At 30.2% G+C, this 25,346-nt stretch overlaps 2 protein-coding genes across 2 annotated transcripts; one reads left to right on the top strand and one right to left on the bottom strand.

Moving 5' to 3' along the window:
- Positions 1-1,315: 1,315 nt before the first annotated feature.
- Positions 1,316-15,244, top strand: LOC119612707 (sulfide:quinone oxidoreductase, mitochondrial). The gene is given in 8 exon segments (XM_037968553.1): positions 1,316-1,646; positions 13,446-13,551; positions 13,618-13,842; positions 13,921-14,121; positions 14,193-14,244; positions 14,247-14,401; positions 14,466-14,652; positions 14,714-15,244. Coding segments are annotated over 8 exon segments (1,368 nt in total). The 5' UTR covers positions 1,316-1,515; the 3' UTR covers positions 15,025-15,244.
- A 5,081-nt stretch (positions 15,245-20,325) lies between these two features.
- LOC119612708 (solute carrier family 66 member 3) lies at positions 20,326-25,107 on the bottom strand. The gene is made up of 6 exons (XM_037968554.1): positions 24,904-25,107; positions 24,650-24,759; positions 24,406-24,570; positions 22,296-22,555; positions 20,687-20,807; positions 20,326-20,614 (listed from the first exon to the last, which is right to left on the bottom strand). The coding sequence occupies exons 3-6, from the start codon at positions 24,563-24,565 to the stop codon at positions 20,484-20,486; spliced, it is 672 nt and encodes a 223-aa protein (XP_037824482.1). The 5' UTR covers positions 24,566-24,570; positions 24,650-24,759; positions 24,904-25,107; the 3' UTR covers positions 20,326-20,483.
- Positions 25,108-25,346: the final 239 nt, after the last annotated feature.

Genomic DNA, 25,346 nt, shown 5'->3' with positions numbered 1-25,346 from the left:
TAGGAAAACCTTACAATTTCTCAAAAATGTAAGTTTACACGAGGGACAGGGCGGAAGGGGGACAACAGGGAAGAGCGGACAGAGAACGGGAGCGGAAGAGAAGGGGAACAAACGAACGAACGAAGAACGAACGAACGAACTAACGAACGAACGAAACGAACGAACGAACGAACGAACGAACGAACGAACGAAGAACGAACGAACGAAAGAACGAACGAACGAACGAACGAACGAAAACGAACGAACGAACGAACGAAGAACGAAACGAACGAACGAAACGAAGAACGAACGAACGAACGAACGAACGAACGAACGAACGAACGAACGAACGAACGAACGAACTAACGAACGAACGAACAAACGAACGAACGAACGACGAACTAACGAACTAACGAACGAACGAACAAGAACGAACTAACGAACGAAACGAACGAACGAACGAACGAACGAAACGAACGAACGAAAAACGAACGAACTACGAACTAACTAACGAAAAACGAACTAACGAATAACTAACTAACTAACTAACAACTAACTACGAAAACTAACTAACGAACTAACTAACTAACTAACTAAAAACTAACTAAACTAACTAACTAACGAACTAACTAACTAACTAACTAACTAACTAACTAACTAACTAACTACTAACTAACTAAACTAACAAACTAACTAACTAACAGCTCTAAGAAAAGGTCTAAGCTTTCTTTTGAGCAAAAAACTTCCATTTTGAAAAACAGGAGAAAATGAATCTCCTTTGGACAATTTTTCCTAGGACCAATAGGTGAAAACTTACACTTATTTCAATAAAAACCCTGTATGACCAAAATGTCCAACTTTGACCCCCTCTAAGTTTGGCAGTTCTTGACCGATATAGCTGAAAATTTGTGTCTAACCTACTATACAATAGAACTATTCTTGGTTTCATCCAAATCGGAAGACATAGATTTTACACGAAATTGTATATTGATCGAAGTCCTGTTTTCAGTATTCTGCTGCACATAGAAAATCTGATCAAAATTCCCAAAAGCATAAAAAATCTAACCACATATGAGGAAATCTTAAACATATGTAAATAAATGGCAACGCTCACTATTCTTAAAAAATGGGGAACAGCAACAAGTTTAAATATTTATTTATTTTTTCTTGATTCTTCTATTCTACCTATTCTCCAACTATATTGGCGAGAACGAAAATAACACACAAAACATGTACTGCAATAAATGAGCAAGCAAATAAATAGCCGGCATAAACCAAGGCCACTTTACCCCCAAACAAATGACGACGACAGACTGGTGGACTTGACGACTTCTAGGCTTGTCTACATAGATTTTAGTTAGCTAGTGACCGTAGAGAGGGAAACACATAGGAAACCAACTAGTAAAAAAAGCAATACCATAGAAATATATAAAAGTTTCCAATAATTATAATTATCTAATATAAAAACATATGTTTAATTTAGTATAAGTTTAAAACAAACAAATTGATAGATAAACTTAATATAATTTTGTAATAATGAGTGTTTTATACGGATTCTCGAATAAAGCTTTGGCTTTAACTAAAAGTTGTTCCGCTTTAAATACAAATCTTGGGCTGACGGCCCTAAGAAGTTTCTCCGCAACACCATCATTATCCGAAAAACATGAGTAAGTATTTAAAGTGATTTTTTTTTGCTTTCTGTTTTTTCTTCTTTTCTTCTTATCGGTGCTTCATTTGTTGTTACTTTTTCGATTTATTCTCTGTTTTTTATACATTAACATTTTAAACACACAAATGTTTAAAATGTTTTTTTTTTTCGTTCAGCAATATAGTAAAAACAATAATTAGTGGAAGAAGTAATAAATTTTTTGCCTTTTTACTTTATTTGAAATCTTTGTTGGTTTTAAAATTTTGCGTGTGTTATAAAAATCTCACACGCAAATTTTATAAATTGTCTCCTCTTGCGTACATATGCCCTAAAAAATATACGCAATTTTTAAGACGTAAAATATTAGAAAATATTTTTTAAAAAATTATCAATTCGGTTATAATGAAATCGTGTCGTAATAAATTACATAGAATAATGGGCTTTACAGATTTCTCTTTAAATTGTTTAGATTATAAGTTTGAAAATTATTATTTTTAGTTCTAGTTCAGTCCTAGTTCAGTTCTAGTTCAGTTCTAGTTCTAGTTCAGTTCTAGTTCAGTTCTAGTTCAGTTCTAGTTCAGTTCTAGTTCAGTTCTAGTTCAGTTCTAGTTCAGTTCTAGTTCAGTTCTAGTTCAGTTCTAGTTCAGTTCTAGTTCAGTTCTAGTTCAGTTCTAGTTCAGTTCTAGTTCAGTTCTAGTTCAGTTCTAGTTCAGTTCTAGTTCAGTCTAGTTCAGTTCTAGTTCAGTTCTAGTCAGTTCTAGTTCAGTTCTAGTTCAGTTCTAGTTCAGTTCTAGTTCAGTTCTAGTCGTTCTAGTTCAGTTCTAGTTCAGTTCTAGTTCAGTACTAGTTCAGTTCAGTTCTAGTTCTAGTTCAGTTCTAGTTCAGTTCTAGTTCAGTTTCTAGTTCAGTTCTAGTTCAGTTCTAGTTCAGTTCTAGTTCAGTTCTAGTTCAGTTCTAGTTCAGTTCTAGTTCTGTTCTAGTTCTGTTCTAGTTCTATTCCAGTTCTGTTCTAGTTCATTTCTAGTTCAGTTCTAGTTCTGTTCTAGTTCTGTTCTAGTTCAGTTTCTAGTTCAGTTCTAGTTCAGTTCTAGTTCAGTTCTAGTTCAGTTCTAGTTTCAGTTCTAGTTCAGTTTCTACTTCAGTTCTACCTTCAGTTCTAGTTCAGTTCTAGTTCAGTTCTAGTTCAGTTCTAGTTCAGTTCTAGTTCAGTTCTAGTTCAGTTCTAGGTTCAGTTCTAGTTCAGTTCTAGTTCAGTTCTAGTTCAGTTCTAGTTCAGTTCTAGTTCAGTTCTAGTTCAGTTCTAGTTCAGTTCTAGTTCAGTTCTAGTTCAGTTCTAGTTCAGTTCTAGTTCAGTTCTAGTTCTGTTCTAGTTCTGTTCTAGTTCTGTTCTAGTTCTGTTCTAGTTCAGTTCTAGTTCAGTTCTAGTTCAGTTCTAGTTCAGTTCTAGTTCAGTTCTAGTTCTGTTCTTGTTCTGTTCTAGTTCTATTCTAGTTCTATTCTAGTTCTGTTCTAGTTCTGTTCTAGTTCAGTTCTAGTTCAGTTCTAGTTCAGTTCTAGTTCTGTTCTAGTTCAGTTCTAGTTCAGTTCTAGTTCAGTTCTAGTTCAGTTCTAGTTCAGTTCTACTTCAGTTCTACTTCAGTTCTACTTCAGTTCTAGTTCAGTTCTAGTTCGTTCTGGTTCAGTTCTAGTTCAGTTATAGTTCAGTTCTAGTTCAGTTCTAGTTCAGTTCTAGTTCAGTTCTAGTTCAGTTCTAGTTCAGTTCTAGTTCAGTTCTAGTTCAGTTCTAGTTCAGTTCTAGTTCAGTTCTAGTTCAGTTCTAGTTCAGTTCTAGTTCAGTTCTAGTTCAGTTCTAGTTCAGTTCTAGTTCAGTTCTAGTTCAGTTCTAGTTCAGTTCTAGTTCAGTTCTAGTTCAGTTCTAGTTCAGTTCTAGTTCAGTTCTAGTTCAGTTCTAGTTCAGTTCTAGTTCAGTTCTAGTTCAGTTCTAGTTCAGTTCTAGTTCAGTTCTAGTTCAGTTCTAGTTCAGTTCTAGTTCAGTTCTAGTTCAGTTCTAGTTCAGTTCTAGTTCAGTTCTAGTTCAGTTCTAGTTCAGTTCTAGTTCAGTTCTAGTTCAGTTCTAGTTCAGTTCTAGTTCAGTTCTAGTTCAGTTCTAGTTCAGTTCTAGTTCAGTTCTAGTTCAGTTCTAGTTCAGTTCTAGTTCAGTTCTAGTTCAGTTCTAGTTCAGTTCTAGTTCAGTTCTAGTTCAGTTCTAGTTTAGTTCTAGTTCAGTTCTAGTTCAGATCTAGTTCAGTTCTAGTCTAGCACTTGATCATTAGATATGAAATCGATACTTTATAAAGAGAAATTTTTCTTTTTACCAGAAATTAAAATTTTAAGAAAATTGTCGTTTAATTTTCATCAGAAAATCTAATTTTAACTTTTTAAAAACCCACTTTTCATCAGAAAATTAACTTTTTTAGTAGAAAATCTAATTTTCATGTGAAAATGTACATTTTACGAAAAAATTTCTTTCCTCTAAAAATATTTCGGTAAAATGTCTGACAACTATATATAAATCTATGAAAATTTATAAATATTAAAGATTTGAAGTAAAAAATGTGATAACGTGGAATATTTCAACAAAATATAAATATCATAAATGGGTAATATGTATTAAAGAAATCTTTTAAAACGAATTCAAAACTCCTCAAAAAATATTGTTCTTTAGCAACCTTTCTAATTTTTAAATTTACATGTACTTTTTAGTGATACTGGAATATAGTAATCATGTTATAATTATAAATATAATATTATATAACTCAATATCAATTATGATTTAATTCATTAAAAAATGCAACAGTTATTAACCTAAAAATACATGAATGAAAATTAAACAAATACAAAAGTTTCTAATCAAGCATACTTTTCTATTTCTAAATAAAACATGATAAGAAAGCAATAGAAACCAAATATCTAATCAATATTATAAACGTGTTGCAAAAATTAGGTGTTATTTAGGGAATTATATAAAGGAAGTTAAAAATCAGAAGTGTGTAATTAATAAAACAAAATGATGACACTATTTGTAAGACATAAAATAATGATAACTTTCCTTAAACACATGCCGTAGTATATTTGAAAATAATTAATTTTTAATCTTAACAACTTAAGTTTTTATATTTAAAATTAATTAAGATATTTATCAATATCAAAAATCGTTTGTATTATCTAATTTTGTAGTAAGAAAATTCAGCCTGTTATTAAGTAACCCACTTATTCACAGCATTTTTTTACCAATTTTTTTGCTGAATCATTAATCAGCTTCTTTTGCACTTAATTAATGTTGTTAATTAATTTGGTTTTTTTTTTATGGAAAAATTGTTTAAAGAAAAAATTAATTAAATTCAAAAGAAAATTATTTATAGAAAATTAATTCATACTTTCAAGTACCTAGTACTTGTTTAAATAGAAATTTTAGAATATTAAAAGTAATGAATAACAAATATAATAATAATAACATGCCAAATTCTGATTAAGTATTTATCATTTGATGAGACAAACTAAATACCAAAACATTGCGTTTTTTTTTCTATGAACAATAGAAAACACAAACATACTAATTAATTAAGATCTTTCTATGCTCGTGTTTGCTGAGAAACCCCTCCAGAGAATTAAAAGAAAAAACAAAAAAGAAATAATCGTACTAGTCGCTACCAACTTCATATCTATTAACATACTAACACCTCTACACTTTGGACTAGCGAGGTCAAACTAGAAATTCTTTTATGTCAAAAATACCTTTTCCTCCCATTAACTACCAAAACTTCAAAGTTCAGTTCTAGTTCAGTTGTTGTTCAGTTCTAGTTCAGTTGTAGTTTAGTTCTAGTTCAGTTCTAGTTTAGTTCTAGTTCAGTTGTTGTTCAGTTCTAGTTCAGTTCTAGTTCAGTTCTAGTTCAGTTCTAGTTCAGTTCTAGTTCAGTTCTAGTTCAGTTCTAGTTCAGTTCTAGTTCAGTTCTAGTTCAGTTCTAGTTCAGTTCTGGTTCAGTTCTAGTTCAGTTCTAGTTCAATTCTAGTTGAGTTCTAGTTGAGTTCTAGTTTCAGTTCTAGTTCAGTTCTAGTTCAGTTCTAGTTCAGTTCTAGTTCAGTTCTAGTACAGTTTTAGTTCAGTTCTAGTTCAGTTCTAGTTCAGTTCTAGTTCAGTTCTAGTTCAGTTCTAGTCAGTTCTAGTTCAGTCTAGTTCAGTTCTAGTTCAGTTCTAGTTCAGTTCTAGTTCAGTTCTAGTTCAGTTTAGTTCTAGTTCAGTTCTAGTTCAGTTCTAGTTCAGTTCTAGTTCAGTTCTAGTTCAGTTCTAGTTCAGTTCTAGTTCAGTTCTAGTTCAGTTCTAGTTCAGTTCTAGTTCAGTTCTAGTTCAGTTCTAGTTCAGTTCTAGTTCAGTTCTAGTTCAGTTCTAGTTCAGTTCTAGTTCAGTTCTAGTTCAGTTCTAGTTCAGTTCTAGTTCAGTTCTAGTTCAGTTCTAGTTCAGTTCTAGTTCAGTTCTAGTTCAGTTCTAGTTCAGTTCTAGTTCAGTTCTAGTTCAGTTCTAGTTCAGTTCTAGTTCAGTTCTAGTTCAGTTCTAGTTCAGTTCTAGTTCAGTTCTAGTTCAGTTCTAGTTCAGTTCTAGTTCAGTTCTAGTTCAGTTTAGTTCAGTACTAGTTCAGTTCTAGTTCAGTTCTAGTTCAGTTCTAGTTCAGTTCTAGTTCTAGTTCAGTTCAGTTCTAGTTCAGTTCTAGTTCAGTTCTAGTTCAGTTCTAGTTCAGTTCTAGTTCAGTTCTAGTTCAGTTCTAGTTCAGTTCTAGTTCAGTTCTAGTTCAGTTCTAGTTCAGTTCTAGTTCAGTTCTAGTTCAGTTCTAGTTCAGTTCTAGTTCAGTTCTAGTTCAGTTCTAGTTCATTTCTAGTTCAGTTCTAGTTCAGTTCTAGTTCAGTTTTAGTTCAGTTCTAGTTCAGTTCTAGTTCAGCTCTAGTTCAGTTCTAGTTCAGTTCTAGTTCAGTTCTAGTTCAGTTCTAGTTCAGTTCTAGTTCAGTTCTAGTTCAGTTCTAGTTCAGTTCTAGTTCAGTTCTAGTTCAGTTCTAGTTCAGTTCTAGTTCAGTTCTAGTTCAGTTCTAGTTCAGTTCTAGTTCAGTTCTAGTTCAGTTCTAGTTCAGTTTTAGTTCAGTTCTAGTTCAGTTCTAGTTCAGTTCTAGTTCAGTTCTAGTTCAGTTCTAGTTCAGATCTAGTTCAGTTCTAGTTCAGTTCTAGTTCAGTTCTAGTTCAGTTCTAGTTCAGTTCTAGTTCAGTTCTAGTTCAGTTCTAGTTCAGTTCTAGTCCAGTTCTAGTCCAGTTCTAGTTCAGTTCTAGTTCAGTTCTAGTTCAGTTCTAGTTCAGTTCTAGTTCAGTTCTAGTTCAGTTCTAGTTCAGTTCTAGTTCAGTTCTAGTTCAGTTCTAGTTCAGTTCTAGTTCAGTTCTAGTTCAGTTCTAGTTCAGTTCTAGTTCAGTTCTAGTTCAGTTCTAGTTCAGTTCTAGTTCAGTTCTAGTTCAGTTCTAGTTCAGTTCTAGTTCAGTTCTAGTTCAGTTCTAGTTCAGTTCTAGTTCAGTTCTAGTTCAGTTCTAGTTCAGTTCTAGTTCAGTTCTAGTTCAGTTCTAGTTCAGTTCTAGTTCAGTTCTAGTTCAGTTCTAGTTCAGTTCTAGTTCAGTTCTAGTTCAGTTCTAGTTCAGTTCTAGTTCAGTTCTAGGTCAGTCTAGTTCAGTTCTAGTTTCAGTTCTAGTTCAGTTCTAGTTCAGTTCTAGTCAGTTCTAGTTCAGTTTCTAGTTCAGTTCTAGTTCAGTTCTAGTAGTCAGTTCTAGTTCAGTTCTAGTTCAGTTCTAGGTTCCAGTTCAGTTCTAGTTCAGTTCTAGTTTCAGTTCTAGTTAAGTTTCTAGTTCAGTTCTAGTTCAGTTCTAGTTCAGTTCTAGATTCAGTTCTAGTTCGTCTAGTTCAGTTCTAGTTCTAGTTCAGTTCTAGTTCTAGTCAGTTTCTAGTCAGTTCTAGTTCAGTTCTAGTTTCAGGTTAGTTCAGTTCTAGTCCAGTTTTAGTTCAGTTCTATTTAGACATATAAAACGTAATATCTTTTCGAACTAACTTCGCACTAGTACGGGTATGTATTTGATTTATAGTTTATTATGTTTTTTATTAGTCACACCATACACCTACACACACGTGTCGTTATAATTTTTATATATGTATATTTTTTTTTTTGTTTGCTTTTTTATTATTATTATTTTGGTGTTATTTTTTTTAATAGAACGAACATCTATCTATTATAGAGGTGTTTAAGTATGAATGACGAAACTTTCTTGACGACATAGATTGGGAACTAAACATAAAGTTAATCTTATTGTAATTGTTGTTTCAAAACCCGAATTTGTATTTTATTGTTAATATTACACTCCCATCGATGCATATTAATTGATCGCTATGATGAGAAAATAGAATAGAATGAATTTCTAAAAAGAGCAACAACAGCAACATTGTAAACAATTTGTATTCCAATTGCATCACTACTCAGTAGTGTTTTTTATTGCCAGATACTCGCGATATTTGAATAGTTTTTTTTTTTGATTCAGTATTAATATGAAATATGACGAAATTTGCTGATTGTTTAAAATTTATTAAAATTGACTTGAGTTCTAGTATTTTAAACAAAACAAAAATGTTCTCATAATTTAAATGACTGGTCAGAAAGATTGCGGAAATCTGTAATTATAATTAGATATATTTAAATCACATTTTTACGTTTTACATTAAAAATGCTTATGATTCGCATCTGATCCTGTCAGAGATATTTAATTAAAGAAGATTTCATCTAAATTAGAAAAATTCATTGAATTTTTTCATATGCTTCCCTAATTGGAGAATTAGACGAATTTTGATACCGCCGGAAACTTAAAACCGATTTTATAAAAACTATTCCAGATGAGAAATCTGATATCTTTCTTTTCTAATTAAGGATTAAAATAATGGTTTATAAAAGTGATCGTATTCTCTAGATATTACCATGATCGTTATATAACAAACCACACAAATTATATTTTATAACATAATTCAGTTCAAATTACTTAACGTAGGGTATTTTTTATGTTATTAGAAAATTGTGCGCGTTTTTTTGGTGTTTTTTCATTAAAAACTATTTCGCATTAACTTTTTGTTCAGTTCAGCGAAATAATTTAAACAATTTCTGTTTTGTGTGTCAATATTATTTTTTAATATTTTCAAAGATTTTGACCTTGGTCTATGAAAGGACATAAATAAACTTTCGGAAGCTATAAACATATCAAATAATCGAGAAAATGATTTGTATAAATTACGATTGTTTATATGATTTGATAAAAATATGTTTATGAAAAAAAGGCAACAATAAAATAAGTTCAAAGTTCAACAGAAAGTATTATGAATTTTCGACGTAGAATTCTGATTTGAAAATAAAATAATATTTTTCGGAATCCCTAAGTTTTTAAAATTGTTTTAATAGATTTTAAAAATTTTCGAAATTATGTTTGAATTTTCGAATATAAATGAAATGCTTTTATTCTCTTCCTCTGGATTTTTACAAATGGACAAATGGGCGGGGGTTTTTTTTAGAACTAAACATAAACATTAAGACACGAATACTTAGTTAGTTAGTTAGGTAGTTAGTTAGTAGTTATTAGTTAGTTAGTTATTAGTTAGTTAGTTAGTTAGTTAGTTAGTTAGTTAGTTAGTTAGTTAGTTAGTTAGTTAGTAGTAGTAATTAGTTAGTTAGTATTTAGTTAGTTAGTTAGTTAGTTAGTTAGTAGTTAGTTAGTTAGTAGATAGTTAGTTAGTTAGATAGTTAGTTAGTTAGTTAGTTAGTAGTTAGTTAGTTAGTTAGTTAGTTAGTTAGTTAGTTAGTTAGTTTAGTTAGTTAGTTAGTTAGTTAGTTAGTTAGTTAGTTAGTTAGTTAGTTAGTTAGTTAGTTAGTAGTTAGTTAGTTAGTTAGTTAGTTAGTTAGTAGTTAGTAGTTAGTTAGTTAGTTAGTTAGTTAGTTAGTTAGTTAGTTAGTTAGTTAGTTAGTTAGTTAGTTAGTTAGTTAGTTAGTTAGTTAGTTAGTTAGTTAGTTAGTTAGTTAGTTAGTTAGTAGTTAGTTAGTTAGTTAGTAGTTAGTTAGTTAGTTAGTAGTTAGTTAGTTAGTTAGTTAGTTAGTTAGTTAGTTAGTTAGTTAGTTAGTTAGTTAGTAGTTAGTTAGTTAGTTAGTTAGTTAGTTAGTTAGTAGTTAGTTTAGTTAGTTAGTTAGTTAGTTAGTTAGTTAGTTAGGTAGTTAGTAGTTAGTTAGTTAGTTAGTTAGTAGTTAGTTAGTTAGTTAGTTAGTTAGTTAGTAGTTAGTTAGTAGTAGTTAGTTAGTTAGTTAGTTAGTTAGTTAGTTAGTTAGTTAGTTAGTTAGTAGTTAGTTAGTTAGTTAGTTAGTTAGTTAGTTAGTTAGTTAGTTAGTTAGTTAGTTAGTTAGTTAGTTAGTTAGTTAGTTAGTTAGTTAAGTTAGTTAGGTAGTTAATTAGTTAGGTAGTTAGCTAGTTAGTTAGTTAGTTAGTTAGTTAGTTAGTTAGTTAGTTAGGTAGTTAGTTAGTTAGTTAGTTAGTTAGTTAGTTAGTTAGTTAGTTAGTTAGTTAGTTAGTTAGTTAGTTAGTAGTTAGTTAGTTAGTTAGTTAGTTAGTTAGTGTTAGTTAGTTAGTTAGTTAGTTAGGTAGTTAGGTAGTTAGTAGTTAGTTAGTTAGTTAGTTAGTAGTTAGTTAGTTAGTAGTTAGTTAGTTAGTTAGTTAGTTAGTTAGTTAGTTAGTTAGTTAGTAGTTAGTTAGTTAGTTAGTTAGTTAGTTAGTTAGTTAGTAGTTAGTTAGTAGTTAGTTAGTTAGTTAGTTAGTTAGTAGTTAGTTAGTTAGTAGTTAGTTAGTTAGTTAATTAGTTAGGTAGTTAGTAGGTAGCTAGTAGTTAGTTAGTTAGTAGTTAGTAGTTAGTTAGTTAGTTAGTTAGGTAGTTAGTTAGTTAGTTAGTTAGTTAGTTAGTTAGCTAGTTAGTTAGTTAGTTAGTTAGTTAGTTAGTTAGTTAGTTAGTTAGTTAGTAGTTAGTTAGGTAGTTAGTTAGTTAGTTAGTTAGTTAGTTAGTAGTTAGTTAGTTAGTTAGTTAGTTAGTTAGTTAGTTAGTAGTTAGTTAGTTAGTTAGTAGTAGTTAGTTAGTTAGTTAGTTAGTTAGTTAGTTAGTAGTTAGTTAGTAGTTAGTAGTTAGTTAGTTAGTTAGTTAGTAGTTAGTTAGTTAGTAAGTTAGTTAGTTAGTTAGTTAGTAGTAGTTAGTTAGTTAGTTAGTTAGTTAGTTAGTTAGTTAGTTAGTTAGTTAGTTAGTTAGTAGTTAGTAGTTAGTTAGTTAGTTAGTAGTTAGTTAGTTTAGTTAGTTAGTTAGTTAGTTAGTAGTTAGTTAGTTAGTAGTTAGTTAGTAGTTAGTTAGTTAGTTAGTTAGTAGTTAGTTAGTTAGTTAGTTAGTTAGTAGTTAGTTAGTTAGTTAGTTAGTTAGTTAGTTAGTTAGTTAGTTAGTTAGTTAGTTAGTTAGTTAGTTAGTTAGTTAGTTAGTTAGTTAGTTAGTTAGTTAGTTAGTAGTTAGTTAGTTAGTTAGTTAGTTAGTTAGTTAGTTAGTTAGTTAGTTAGTTAGTTAGTAGTTAGTTAGTTAGTTAGTTAGTTAGTTAGTTAGTTAGTTAGTTAGTTAGTTAGTTAGTTAGTTAGTTAGTTAGTTGGTTACAGACTAGAACACTAACCTATCGCAGGGCACCCGAATACATGATGTGAATGGGAACTTAGAAAAGTATATTTTGATCTCTAGTTTTAAACTTTGTTGGCCTGTGTAATTCAAATTATAAGTTTAAACAACATGACATAGAATTCATTATTCACAATATGTACAAAACATTAGTATTAAGTAAATAATAAACTAAACAAATTCCAAATCCCTCTTGTTACTACGAAGTTTCTATTTTCTAATCCTAATATTCCCTTTGGATTTAGTTAGACAATAACCAGGCTAGCCAAAATAGTTACTGTCTGATAATATATAATAAAATTAAACCTACTTACTGCCTCACCCTTGTAATACTTTTAGATCACATGCAAATAGTTACAAATTGTTCCCCAGTGTAATTATTTAATGTTATTTTATAGAACTAGTCATGCTATTAACACGTCTGTCTAGAAATTTATTTAAAAACTTATAATTAAAATTATTAATAAATTAAACAAATTATTGAGTGTGTCTGCTACTTAGTTACACAATGTTTTTTTTTATAAAAATAATGTCGCAAAATGATAAGTTTTTAATGTAAATAGATTTTTCGTTCGAAATGTAAATATTAAAACGTATTACAATTGATCGAGTAGCAATCAGCTGGGGTTATAGAACTTAAGATTTGTTGTGCTTTTAAAAGTAATTAATAGAGTAAATAATAATTGTTCCAATTTAATAAATAGACCTACCTACTACAGTATTTTGGAACCGATCGTTGGAAAACTAATAGTTCTGGTTAAATTTAAAAGATCACATGTATTTTAGGGTATCGACCGATTTTTGACTTATTTCCATAGTCCTAAGATTTAAGAAAACGAAATAAAGTGAAATCTTATTTTGACCTTTCGCACAGAATACTTATTGTCAGGGCTCTCTTACTCTTATCTGCAATCAGTTCACCTATCAATGATTTAGTTCGAAATGTTTACCATCAGAATTGGAATCGTTATTCGTTCTAGAAAACAGTTCTGAAAGTGCGAAAGTATTGCGTTTGGAACTGATTGTGTCAAAGTGTCAGATATTCGATATTCATTCTACAAAACTGTTCGGAATGCAGTTCTTTTATTCATTATTTTGTTCCGAATTTTCAACTTCAGTACTTATATCAATGACTTGGTATCGCATTTTATATTAATTGTGTTGAAGTGTTATAGAGTCGGTAAAAGATCTACAAACCGGTTCCTTAAATAGTTCCTTTTCACCTTCGGAAGTATGTAGTTCCGAAACCAGTACTTTTATCAGTGACTTTATTTGAAGTTGTCACTCCCGAAATAGATTCAGTTGAAGGCTTGTAGTGTGGACATTCATCTCATAGAAGAGTTCTGGAACCAGTTCTTTTAACTATGATTCTGTTTGAAATTGTCTCTATCGAAACTGGTTCTGTTAAAATGCTATAGAGTAGAAAAGTTCTGGATTCTGTTATTTTATCAATCGGAACTATAGTTCTAAAAAATATTTCGATATTATCAGATTTGTAACTAGTTCGGTTGACTATTTATAGTCATCACTCGTCCAATAGATAAGTTCATGAACTAGTTCTTTTATCAAAGAAATGTTAATATTCGGTACTAGTTTTGTGAAAGCGTTATATAGTAGATATTCATTTCATATTAAAGTTATGGAACCATATATATTTTTATCATTGATTGTGTTAGAAAATTAAAACTTTGCAGTGAAATAATGATTTTATTCGAAATGTTCACTTTAGGACTGGTTCTATTGAAGCGTTATTTAGTCGTAATACGACCTACAGAACAGATCTGGAACCACTTCAGATACAAATGATTTTGTTTGAAATTTTTGTCTTTGAAATGGATTCGGCATTAATTTTATAGAACAGTTTACGAACCAGTTCCTTCAACGCAGGTAGAAGAAGTTTAAGATGGTAAAGTGCTAGAACTTGAACCTTTCCCTACCGCCTTCTATGTAGCGAATATAGTCTATTCCTATGACATAATAATATTTTAATGCCTTTCATACTAGACTTAATAACATGAATTTTTCTCTTTTTACAGATGTAAAGTTCTTATCGTCGGTGGTGGTGCCGGTGGTTGTGCCTTGGCTGCCAAACTTTCCTCCAAATTGGGTAAAGGCAAAGTTATTGTTGTAGATCCCGCCGATGTAAGTTTTAAACTATATAAAGCCCTCTAGCAAAAATTTAATTAATATCTCTTTCTTTGATTTTAGAAACACTACTATCAACCTATGTTTACCTTGATAGGAGGTGGCATGAAACGTTTAGAACAATCTTACAAAATGATGGCTGATGTTTTGCCTAAAAAGATTAAATGGATCAAGGAGAGGGCTGTTCATTACGACCCCAATAACAATACAGTTTCAACATCGGGTGGTAATGATATTAAATACGATATGCTTTTGATTGCTACCGGTTTGGAATTGAATTATCACAAGGTATGGAAGTACCTTATCTTAAAAAAAACTTAACCTATTTGAGAATCAGAAGATAATTTAATTAAATTTTTTCTCCAGATTCCCGGTTTAGAAGAAGGTCTCTCCATTCCTCATGGCAAAGTTTGCTCGATCTATTCACCCAAATATGTTGATCGTACTTTTGAGGCTTTGCGTAATATTGAAAAAGGCAATGCCATCTTTACCTTCCCCAGTTCCCCTGTAAAATGTCCAGGAGCTCCACAAAAGATTGTTTATATAGCTGAACATTATTTAAGAAAGGTATTTTGCAAAAATATCCCCCTAATTCTAAGAAACATTTTTCAACATTCTCTCTCTCTCTCTCTCTTTAGACCAACAAACGTAATAATGTCAATGTTATCTATAATACCTCATTGCCCGTGATATTGGTGTTAAACATTATGCCGATGCTTTATGGCCCATTGTCAAGAAGCGTAATATTCAAGTTAATACCAGACGTAACTTGATCGAAGTTAAAGCCGATAAAGATGTAGCTGTATTCCAAAATCTCGATAAACCCGAAGAGATCTTTGAAGAACAAGTGGGTATTATAATATTGGGATAAAAATGGGCTTATTAATTAAAGTACTGAATTTTCTTTTTAGTATTCTTTGCTGCATGTGGTTCCACCCATGGGTACCCCCGTCGAATTAGCCAAATGCCGTGATTTAGTCAATGAAGCCGGTTTTGTGGAGGTAGATCAATCAACTATGCAACATATTAGATATAACAATGTCTTTGCCATTGGTGATTGCTCAGCTTCTCCCAATTCCAAAACAGCTGCTGCTGCTGGTATATTTACTTTTCTGTTCTTATTTTAAACCTATATTAAACCCTCTCTCTCTCTCTACAGCTGCCCAATCCCCTGTTGTCTATCGCAATATGTTGGCTGTCATGAATGGCAAACCCTTTAAGGATGCCTATGATGGTTATGCCTCTTGTCCTTTGGTTACCGGTTATCATACCTGTATTTTGGCCGAATTCGATTATAATTTACAACCCTTGGAAACTTTCCCTGTTGCCCAGAATAAGGAACGTTATTCCATGTTTATTATGAAGAAAGATTTCATGCCTCCCTTGTACTGGTACATGATGTTGAAGGGTTATTGGAATGGACCCGCTTTGATGCGTAATGCCATGTCTATATTTAAGTTTGGCAAATAAATAATAAGGACTTAAACCCCCAAAGTAAAGTAGATATGAAAGAGTATTCAAAAAGAAAAGAGTCGTGCAATATGCAAGGTTTGTGTTATAAAAGCAAAAACAAATTAAGTTAATAGATCATTATAGTTAATAGATTTTTGTATTTTTTTCCAACGACTAATTAAGTTAATAAAAAAATAATGTTTCATTAGAATTATAAAAATAAAAGTGAATTTTTTAATTATTTTTTTTAATTAATTCATATTTAAGACAACTCTATATGTTGTTTGTAACTATCAGCTTAGGAACTGCAGTCAACAATCGTTCTATAAAACAGTTCTGGAATCAGTTGATTCATCAATGATAATGTTCGAATTTGTCTACACTGGTTGTGGTTCTATGGAATCGTAAAAGATTCCAAATTCGTTCGGGATCATTTCTTTTATCAATGATGTTGGTCGCATTTATCTCCTTCGGAACTGATTTTGTGGTATCGTAATAGAGTCCAAAATCGTTCTACAACAACGGTTCTGTTCGAAATTGTTATTATTAAAACTGGTTTTATGGAAGCGTTATAATGTAGACATTCGTTAACAACAGAATTTCTAGAATCAGACCTTTTGTTATTGATCGTAATTCATGGCTTTGGACTGTTTCTTTATGTAAGATTTTTGTTTGGAATTATCAACTTCGGAAATGGTTTAATGGAAAATTTGTATATATGGCACTCGTTCTACAAAAGATATCAATGATTTTCATTAGAAATTATGATATTCTGAACTAAAGTCAACATTCGTTTCATAGAACTTTTTCAGAACTTGTTCTTTTATCAATGATTTTGTTTCAAATTGTCAACTTCAGAAATGGTTTTGTGGAAGCATTAATGAGACGATATTCATACTAAAAAGAAGTTTTGAAACCAGTTATTTTATCAGTGAAATTATAAGCTTCGGAACTAATGTCGTCATTTGATCCACAGATCTTTTTTGTTCGCAATTTCCTACTTCACAACTCGATCTAGAGAAACGTTATAATGTAAACATACATTTTGTAGAACTGTTTAAAAATATATCCAAGGATTTGGTTGAAATTCGAGAATTGTCACCTTCGGTAGTCCCGAAAATTACTTCGTTATTGAGTCAACGCATGATCGATAAATAAGTCCGGAACTATTTAATAAAATTTCGATCAAATTTGTCACTTTTGAAACTTATTCCATGAATGCGTTGCACAGTATCTATAACTAGGTCCTATAAAACTGTTTTATAACTAGTTCCATAATTAGCGTTATGGACTGGAACTAGTTCTATGGAACTATTATATATTCGTTTTGAAATTCGAAATAATATTCTCTAAAGATGGATTTTTGATAATTGTTTTTATCCAATGATTGTTTGCGAAATTTTCAACTCCAAAATAAATTCGTGAAAGAGTAATAAAGTCGATTTTTAATCAATAATTTCTGTTCAAAATTGTCACCTTTGGAATTGGTTGTGTGAATATATTATAAAGACTAACAGTTCTATAACTGGTTCTTTTATCAAAGCTTTCTGTTTGAAATTATCAACTTTAGAACCGCAATAAAAATGCGATTCAGTAAACGCTTCTAGAATCAATTTTTTCATCGAACATTTCTGTCATAATCGAATATTATGTTGAAATAGAAAGATTTTTTTGTCAATTCTGCTTAAACTATATTAAAATTTTTAATTATTTTCATATATTGAAAATGACAAAATACATTGTTATTAACTAATGACAATCATGTAATTTTCTATTAATGTTTATAAATTTATGTCTGAAAAAAATTAAATAATATCCAAACAAAAAATTTGCAATGTTTACACATGTCTAAACATTTCTGAATATTTGAATATAAATAAACACTGTTTATTAGCACAAGTAAATATTTATTTAATAAACATGTTTGTTTAGTAAATTCTTATAATTTTATAGAATTTATGTAAAAAATATTTGAAACAAAATTTTGCCTCAAAAGATTTTCTTTTTAATATTACTTAAACAATTTTTTTAAGTTCAAATAAAATTTTGCCTAATGTATTTTTTTATTTAAATTAGCAAAACTGTATCAATTTAAAAATAAATTAAAATTTGATTTGATCGAAACTATTTTTGAATTAAACTATTTTTTTATTAAAATTTCAAAATTTTCAATAAAAAACTAAATTTTTACTAAAAATTAAAAATAGACTGTAGACTAGACTAAAGACTAGACTATAGACTAGAATATGGACTAGACTATAGACTAGACTATAAACGAGACTATAGACTAGAATATAGACTGGACTATAGACTAGACTATAGACTAGACTATAGACAAGACTATAGACTAGACTATAGACTAGACTATAGACTAGACTATAGACTAGACTATAGACTAGACTATAGACTAGACTATAGACTAGACTATAGACTAGACTATAGACTAGACTATAGACTAGACTATAGACTAGACTATAGACTAGACTATAGACTAGACTATAGACTAGACTATAGACTAGACTATAGACTAGACTATAGACTAGACTATAGACTAGACTATAGACTAGACTATAGACTAGACTAGACTAGACTATAGACTAGACTATAGACTAGACTATAGACTAGACTATAGACTAGACTATAGACTAGACTATAGACTAGACTATAGACTAGACTATAGACTAGACTATAGACTAGACTATAGACTAGACTATAGACTAGACTATAGACTAGACTATAGACTAGACTATAGACTAGACTATAGACTAGACTATAGACTAGACTATAGACTAGACTATAGACTAGACTATAGACTAGACTATAGACTAGACTATAGACTAGACTATAGACTAGACTATAGACTAGACTATAGACTAGACTATAGACTAGACTATAGACTAGACTATAGACTAGACTATAGACTAGACTATAGACTAGACTATAGACTAGACTATAGACTAGACTATAGACTAGACTAGACTACTAGACTATACTAGACTATAGACTAGACTATAGACTAGACTATATACTAGACTATAGACTAGACTATAGACTAGACTATAGACTAGACTAAGACTAGACTATAGACTAGACTATAGACTAGACTATAGACTAGACTATAGACTAGACTATAGACTAGACTATAGACTAGACTATAGACTAGACTATAGACTAGACTAGACTACAGACTAGACTATAGACTAGACTAGACTATAGACTAGACTATAGACTAGACTAGACTACAGACTAGACAAGACTATAGACTAGACTATAGACTAGACTATAGACTAGACTATAGACTAGACTATAGACTAGACTATAGACTAGACTATAGACTAGACTCTAGACTAGACTATAGACTAGACTATATACTAGACTATATACTAGACTATAGACTAGACTATGGACTAGACTATAGACTAGACTATAGACTAGACTATAGACTAGACTATAGACTAGACTATAGACTAGACTATAGACTAGACTATAGACTAGACTATAGACTAGACTATAGACTAGACTATAGACTAGACTATAGACTAGACTAGACTACAGACTATACTATAGACTAGACTAGACTATAGACTAGACTAGACTACAGACTAGACTAGACTAGACTAGACTATAGACTAGACTATAGACTAGACTATAGACTAGACTATAGACTAGACTATAGACTAGACTATAGACTAGACTATAGACTAGACTATAGACTAGACTATAGACTAGACTATAGACTAGACTATAGACTAGACTATAGACTAGACTATAGACTAGACTATAGACTAGACTATAGACTAGCCTATAGACTAGACTATAGACTAGACTATAGACTAGACTATAGACTAGACTATATAGACTATAGACTAGACTATAGACTAGACTATAGACTAGCCTATAGACTAGACTATAGACTAGACTATAGACTAGACCATAGACTAAACTATAGACTAGACTATAGACTAGACTATAGACTAAACTATAGACTAAACTATAGACTAGACTATAGACTAGACTATAGACTGGACTATAGACTAGACTATAGAATAGTCTATAGACTAGACTATAGACTAGACTACAGACTACACTATAGACTAGACTATAGACTAGACTACAGACTACACTATAGATTAGACTATAGACTATACTATAGACTAGACTATAGACTAGACTATAGACTAGACTATAGACTAGACTATAGACTAGACTATAGACTAGACTATAGACTAGACTATAGACTAGACTATAGACTAGACTATAGACTAGACTATAGACTAGACTATAGACTAGACTATAGACTAGACTATAGACTAGACTATAGACTAGACTATAGACTAGACTATAGACTAGACTATAGACTAGACTATAGACTAGACTATAGACTAGACTATAGACTAGGCTATAGACTAGACTATAGACTAGACTATAGACTAGGCTATAGACTAGACTATAGACTAGGCTATAGACTAGACTATAGACTAGACTATAGACTAGACTATAGACTAGACTATAGACTAGACTATAGACTAGACTATAGACTAGACTATAGACTAGACTATAGACTAGACTATAGACTAGACTATAGACTAGACTATAGACTAGACTATAGACTAGACTATAGACTAGACTATAGACTAGACTATAGACTAGACTATAGACCAGACTATAGACCAGACTATAGACTAGACTATAGACTAGACAAGTATAGTTTTATTTTAGACTAACTAACTGACTAGCTAACTAACTAACTAACTAACTAACTAACTAACTAACTAACTAACTAACTAACTAACTAACTAACTAACTACCTAACTAACTAACTAGCTAACTAAATCATCACAATTTACTAAGAATTATATTTTCTTCAAAAATTAAATTTTTTAGCAAAAAAAATAAATTTTTTTTACCTAAAACTCGATTTTTCCAAAAATTTGATTTTTTCAAAAATTTTATTTTTCACCAAAAATTAATATTTTAATTAAAAAACTGAATTTTTCAATAAAAATTAAATTTTTGGCCAATATTTTAGATTTTTCTCTAAAAACTATTTTTTTTTCAGTATAAATTTGCTGTTATCCAAAAATTAATAAAAAATATTTTCGGAATATTCAATTTTCACTAAGATTAAAAAAAAACAATTAATAGACGGCATCCTTTAAAAGTCTGTCATAGATACATTAGACCCAATCTGACGAAATAGCAAAATATTAGACCAAGTTAAGTAGAAATAAAGCATCGATATTAATGGAGACACCTTACAACATTATATTAAACTATTCGTTATTCGTATTTAAAATAAATTTAAACACTTTATTAATCTTTAAAATATAATGTCATTATTTGTGTTTTATTACTTTAGTCTTTTGTTAATAAAATTTAAAAAAAATAAATAAATTATTAAAACATTTAATTTAAATTTAAAAATTTGAGAACTAAAAAATTAGTTAAAATAAAATTTGTGATAGAATTCCTTGATTCTATTCCTTCTTCGTTTTCTTTTTATAAACACAAGCGGCCACGAATACGGAAGAACTTAAGAAAGTTGAAATCATGAAATTAGATAATAACATCCAGTCATGGGATTGCACATAAACGGTATAGATGCGAGCTGTGAATAAAAAAAATATATTAATTTAAATATAATTTATGTAATTAGAAAGGTTTTTCATTTAATACTCACTAAAATTGGTAAATGCGGATAAAGCCCAGGTGGTGCGACTTACAGAACTGGCATCTTTGCTTCTTAAAATAGCTACTAATTGTAAGACTTTACTGGTGGCTCCAATGGGTGTGCAGAAGGGCTGTAATTGGTTTTTACTTTAGTATTATCTTTTTCAATTTTAACTGTTTTAATTTTTTTTATATTTTAATGAAATACTTACTTGCATATGAATGTGGTGAATAAGTTGTGTGTTAGTTATGATTTATAGTTTTATTTTTTTTTAATGAAAGCAACATGCAGTTTATAGAATTTTTATAATGTTAAGGCAATTTTTTAATGAAATAAAAGCACATATTAAGACAAAAAGCACAAGAAACCAAAAACACTTAAATTTAAAAACTAAAATAGCGAATTATTAAATCAGTTACTTATATAAAGGGAATAGTAGTAGTCTATAGTCTAGTCTACTTATTAGTCAATGGACTAGTCTATTGATTATACTATTGACAAATCTATGGACTAGTCTTTGAACTAATCTGTGGATTAGACTTTGGACTTGTCTATAGTCTATTCTATTGCCTGATATATTTCTAGTCTTTATACTAGTCTATTGTCTAGTCTATGGGCTACTGTATGAACTAACTATTCTATTCCAATTTATGGACTAGCCTATGTACTAGTCTAATACCCAGCCTATGAACCAGTTACCGACTAGTCATTGAAATAGTCTATGGATTTGCCTATTAACTATTCTATATGAACTTGTCTGACTAATCTATAGAGTACTCTATGGACTAGTCTTTGACCTCGACAGAGTCAATTGTGAATTAAATTTAGAAAACAATTTTATATAAAATTCGTAAAATTTTTCTTAAAAAGAAAATGCGTTACCGGAAACGTTAACTGCTTTCGTTTTCGATTACGATTACATTTACTGTTTCAAGTAATTGTGTTTGTTTCATTAACAGGTTCTTAATAGCAATTTTACAAAAACAACAAAACTTACTCAAATTTTTGGCTGCGGGGTTTGGTGATTTTATTTCCGTATAAAAAAGAAATGACTAAACATATACAACTCTTGTTATCTTCTAATGAAAACAACAAATTAACACAAAACAAGTATACACGATTGTAACGAATCTTAAACACCCTTCATATTGTTCGCAATCGATGAATTTCGCTGATTCTTTCATACAATAATCATGTTCAGAATTTATATGGAAATTTAGAAAACTAGCATTTAAAAAACAAATGCAGTCTTGTTATATCGTGTATATGTAAAGATTAGCTACAACTAGAGCTGAGCCTATATATGGGCAACTCTTCTGTGAAAAAAATCAACTCAAAATACTCCTCTATATTATAAAAATTCAAAATATACAAAAATTTTCAAAATAAAAGACCTTATCACTCTCCATAAAATACATATAAATAGACCACAAAACATATTTGTCAACAAAAAATCAAAGAAATATTTATAAAACAAACTGTTATCAATGTTCAACTTAAAAAAAAAGCACAAAAGACAAGAACACCATGAATCTAATCAATGATTAATGAGTTTCCACCAAAAAATGATAGTTAAAATTTAAAATTGCTTAAGAAAAACAGAAAAAATTTTACTTACCACTAAAAATTGTAATATAATAACCGGGAATAATTTCATATAGATGAGTGTGGCAATGATGACATACAAAACAGCTATGAGTTTAGTCTTAAGACCCAATAGATTTTGATATTTAAAAACAAAATAAACTAAAACATACTCCTGCAGGAGTAAGATGGGATATTCCATATACGAAAGAAATTCATAGCCATTGGTATAGTTGTACGACATCATAACAGTGTAACTGAAGAGTTCTAAACATAAGCCAAAGACGCTAATGCCTAGGGGGGAGGAAATTAAAGAAAATTTGTTAAATAACAGAATTTGAAGACATTTGTGGAACTAAAACTTAACTAGTTCTGAACTAGAACCGAACTATATATAAACTAGAACTGAACTACAACTAAACTAGAACTGAACTACAACTAAACTAGAACTAAACTAGAACTGAACTAGAACTGAACTAGAACTAGAACTGAACTAGAACTGAACTAGAACTGACTAGAACTAGAACTGAACTAGAACTGAACTAGAACTGAACTAGAACTGAACTAGAACTGAACTAGAACTGAACTAGAACTGAACTAGAACTGACTAGAACTGAACTAGAACTGAACTAGAACTGAACTAGAACTGAACTAGAACTGAACTAGAACTGAACTAGAACTGAACTAGAACTGAACTAGAACTGAACTAGAACTGAACTAGAACTGAACTACAACTAAACTAGAGCTGAACTACAACACTAAACTAGAACTGAACTAAACTGAACTAGAACTGAACTAGAACTGAACTAGAACTGAACTAGAACTGAACTAGAACTGAACTAGAACTGAACTAGAACTGAACTGAACTAGAACTGAACTAGAACTGAACTAGAACTGAACTAGAACTGAACTAGAACTGAACTAGAACTGAACTAGAACTGAACTAGAACTGAACTAGAACTGAACTAGAACTGAACTAGAACTGAACTAGAACTGAACTAGAACTGAACTAGAACTGAACTAGAACTGAACTAGAACTGAACTAGAACTGAACTAGAACTGAACTAGAACTGAACTAGAACTGAACTAGAACTGAACTAGAACTGAACTAGAACTGAACTAGAACTGAACTAGAACTGAACTAGAACTGAACTAGAACTGAACTAGAACTGAACTAGAACTGAACTAGAACTGAACTAGAACTGAACTAGAACTGAACTAGAACTTGAACTAGAAACTGAACTAGAACTGAACTAGAACTGAACTAGAACTGAACTAGAACTGAACTAGAACTGAACTAGAACTGAACTAGAACTGAACTAGAACTGAACTAGAACTGACTAGAACTGAACTAGAACTGAACTAGAACTGAACTAGAACTGAACTAGAACTGAACTAGAACTGAACTAGAACTGAACTAGAACTGAACTAGAACTGAACTAGAACTGAACTAGAACTGAACTAGAACTGAACTAGAACTGAACTAGAACTGAACTAGAACTGAACTAGAACTGAACTAGAACTGAACTAGAACTGAACTAGAAACTGAACTAGAACTGAACTAGAACTGAACTAGAACTGAACTAGAACCCTGAACTAGAACTGAACTAGAACTGAACTAGAACTGAACTAGAACTGACTAGACTGAACTAGAACTGAACTAGAACTGAACTAGAACTGAACTAGAACTGAACTAGAACTGAACTAGAACTGAACTAGAACTGAACCAGAACTGAACTAGAACTAAACAAGAATCAAACAAGAACTAAACAAGAACTGAACTAAAACTGAACAAGAAATTAACTAGAAATGAACTAGAACTAAACTAGAACAGAATTAGGTCTGAACTAGATCTAAACCAGAACTAAAATAGAACATTTTTCCAACAGATATCGTTAATTATAAATAATATGCTATAAATCTATTTATCCCTTTATTCTACTTATTTATTCTAATTAGGATTACAGATTCTAATCTGAATAAATCAATTTTATTACAAGAAAACAATTTCCTTTAAATTTTACTTATTTTATCCTCGTAGCAATATCACAAACAATGTTTAATAAACATTGTTTATTTCTAAATTTTGAACAAATTTCTAAATTTACGTTTAACTAAATATATTTTCACACACACATACATACCTTGTGATGATTTATTCTGTCTTATTGTATTAATTTGAGGAATTTTTATAAATAAACATGAGGAGACTGTGATCAAACTTAATATATCGGCTATAATCAAAACTATACCCCGATCCATATATTCCACTACAGCTTCTTCCAAATCATCGAACGAATCCATTTTAACTGAAAATTGTAAACAAATTAATAAGAAAACGTTATTTATTTGCAATAAATACAACAAAAACAATGTGTATAAAATTACCTTTATTTTTTGCAAACTTTGGTGGCAAAAATAAAAACAATCAACAGTCTCCCTCCTCTTGAATACGTTTAGCAGCACTAATGTTTAGGTAACAAACACAGATGCTTTGTCTTTAAATAAAATTTTAATTAAATATATTTTTTATACAAATGACCAGGTCAATTATTTCATTTATGAGTACATATAGTATATATGTACATATAAAATTTTAAAAATATATTATGGCTAAATTTGACGAAAATTAAAACACATACCGTTTACTTAACTACTATAAATTTTACTAAAAACTAAAAGCTATTTAGAGGTGTATTTAATAAAACTACCTTAGAGTTGTATGCTTCACTTTTTAATATATGAAGTTTGATATTTCAATGGTTGACGGATTATTTTTTATACATGTGATTTGACATCTGAGTGTTCAATTTATTTAATCAGCTGTTGTACTGAGAACAACTTATTAAATCTGTCTTAGGCTTTTTTGATACGAACAGTGTTGGACATTGAGTGCTTTAATCAAGTGAATTTTATTAGCAATTTGGTGGATTGTGGTAGTTTAAAAGGTTTTCTAGACATTTTTGTTAGAAAATAGATTAAAAATTGCATTAAAAATTATTATAAAATAAAGTTACATGGTCCTTTCAATTAGTTTTTGTTTTAAATTTATTTGAAATGCGCGACTTTTTATTTTAAAAATATA

The sequence above is a fragment of the Lucilia sericata genome, unplaced genomic scaffold (genome assembly GCF_015586225.1).
Source record: "Lucilia sericata isolate MDLA Ls3-8-SP2 unplaced genomic scaffold, ASM1558622v1 Contig001809F_arrow, whole genome shotgun sequence".
In the NCBI taxonomy this organism is placed as follows: Eukaryota; Metazoa; Arthropoda; class Insecta; order Diptera; family Calliphoridae; genus Lucilia; species Lucilia sericata.
Note: the sequence above shows the minus strand (reverse complement) of the source record. Positions and strands in the feature narration are given on the sequence as shown.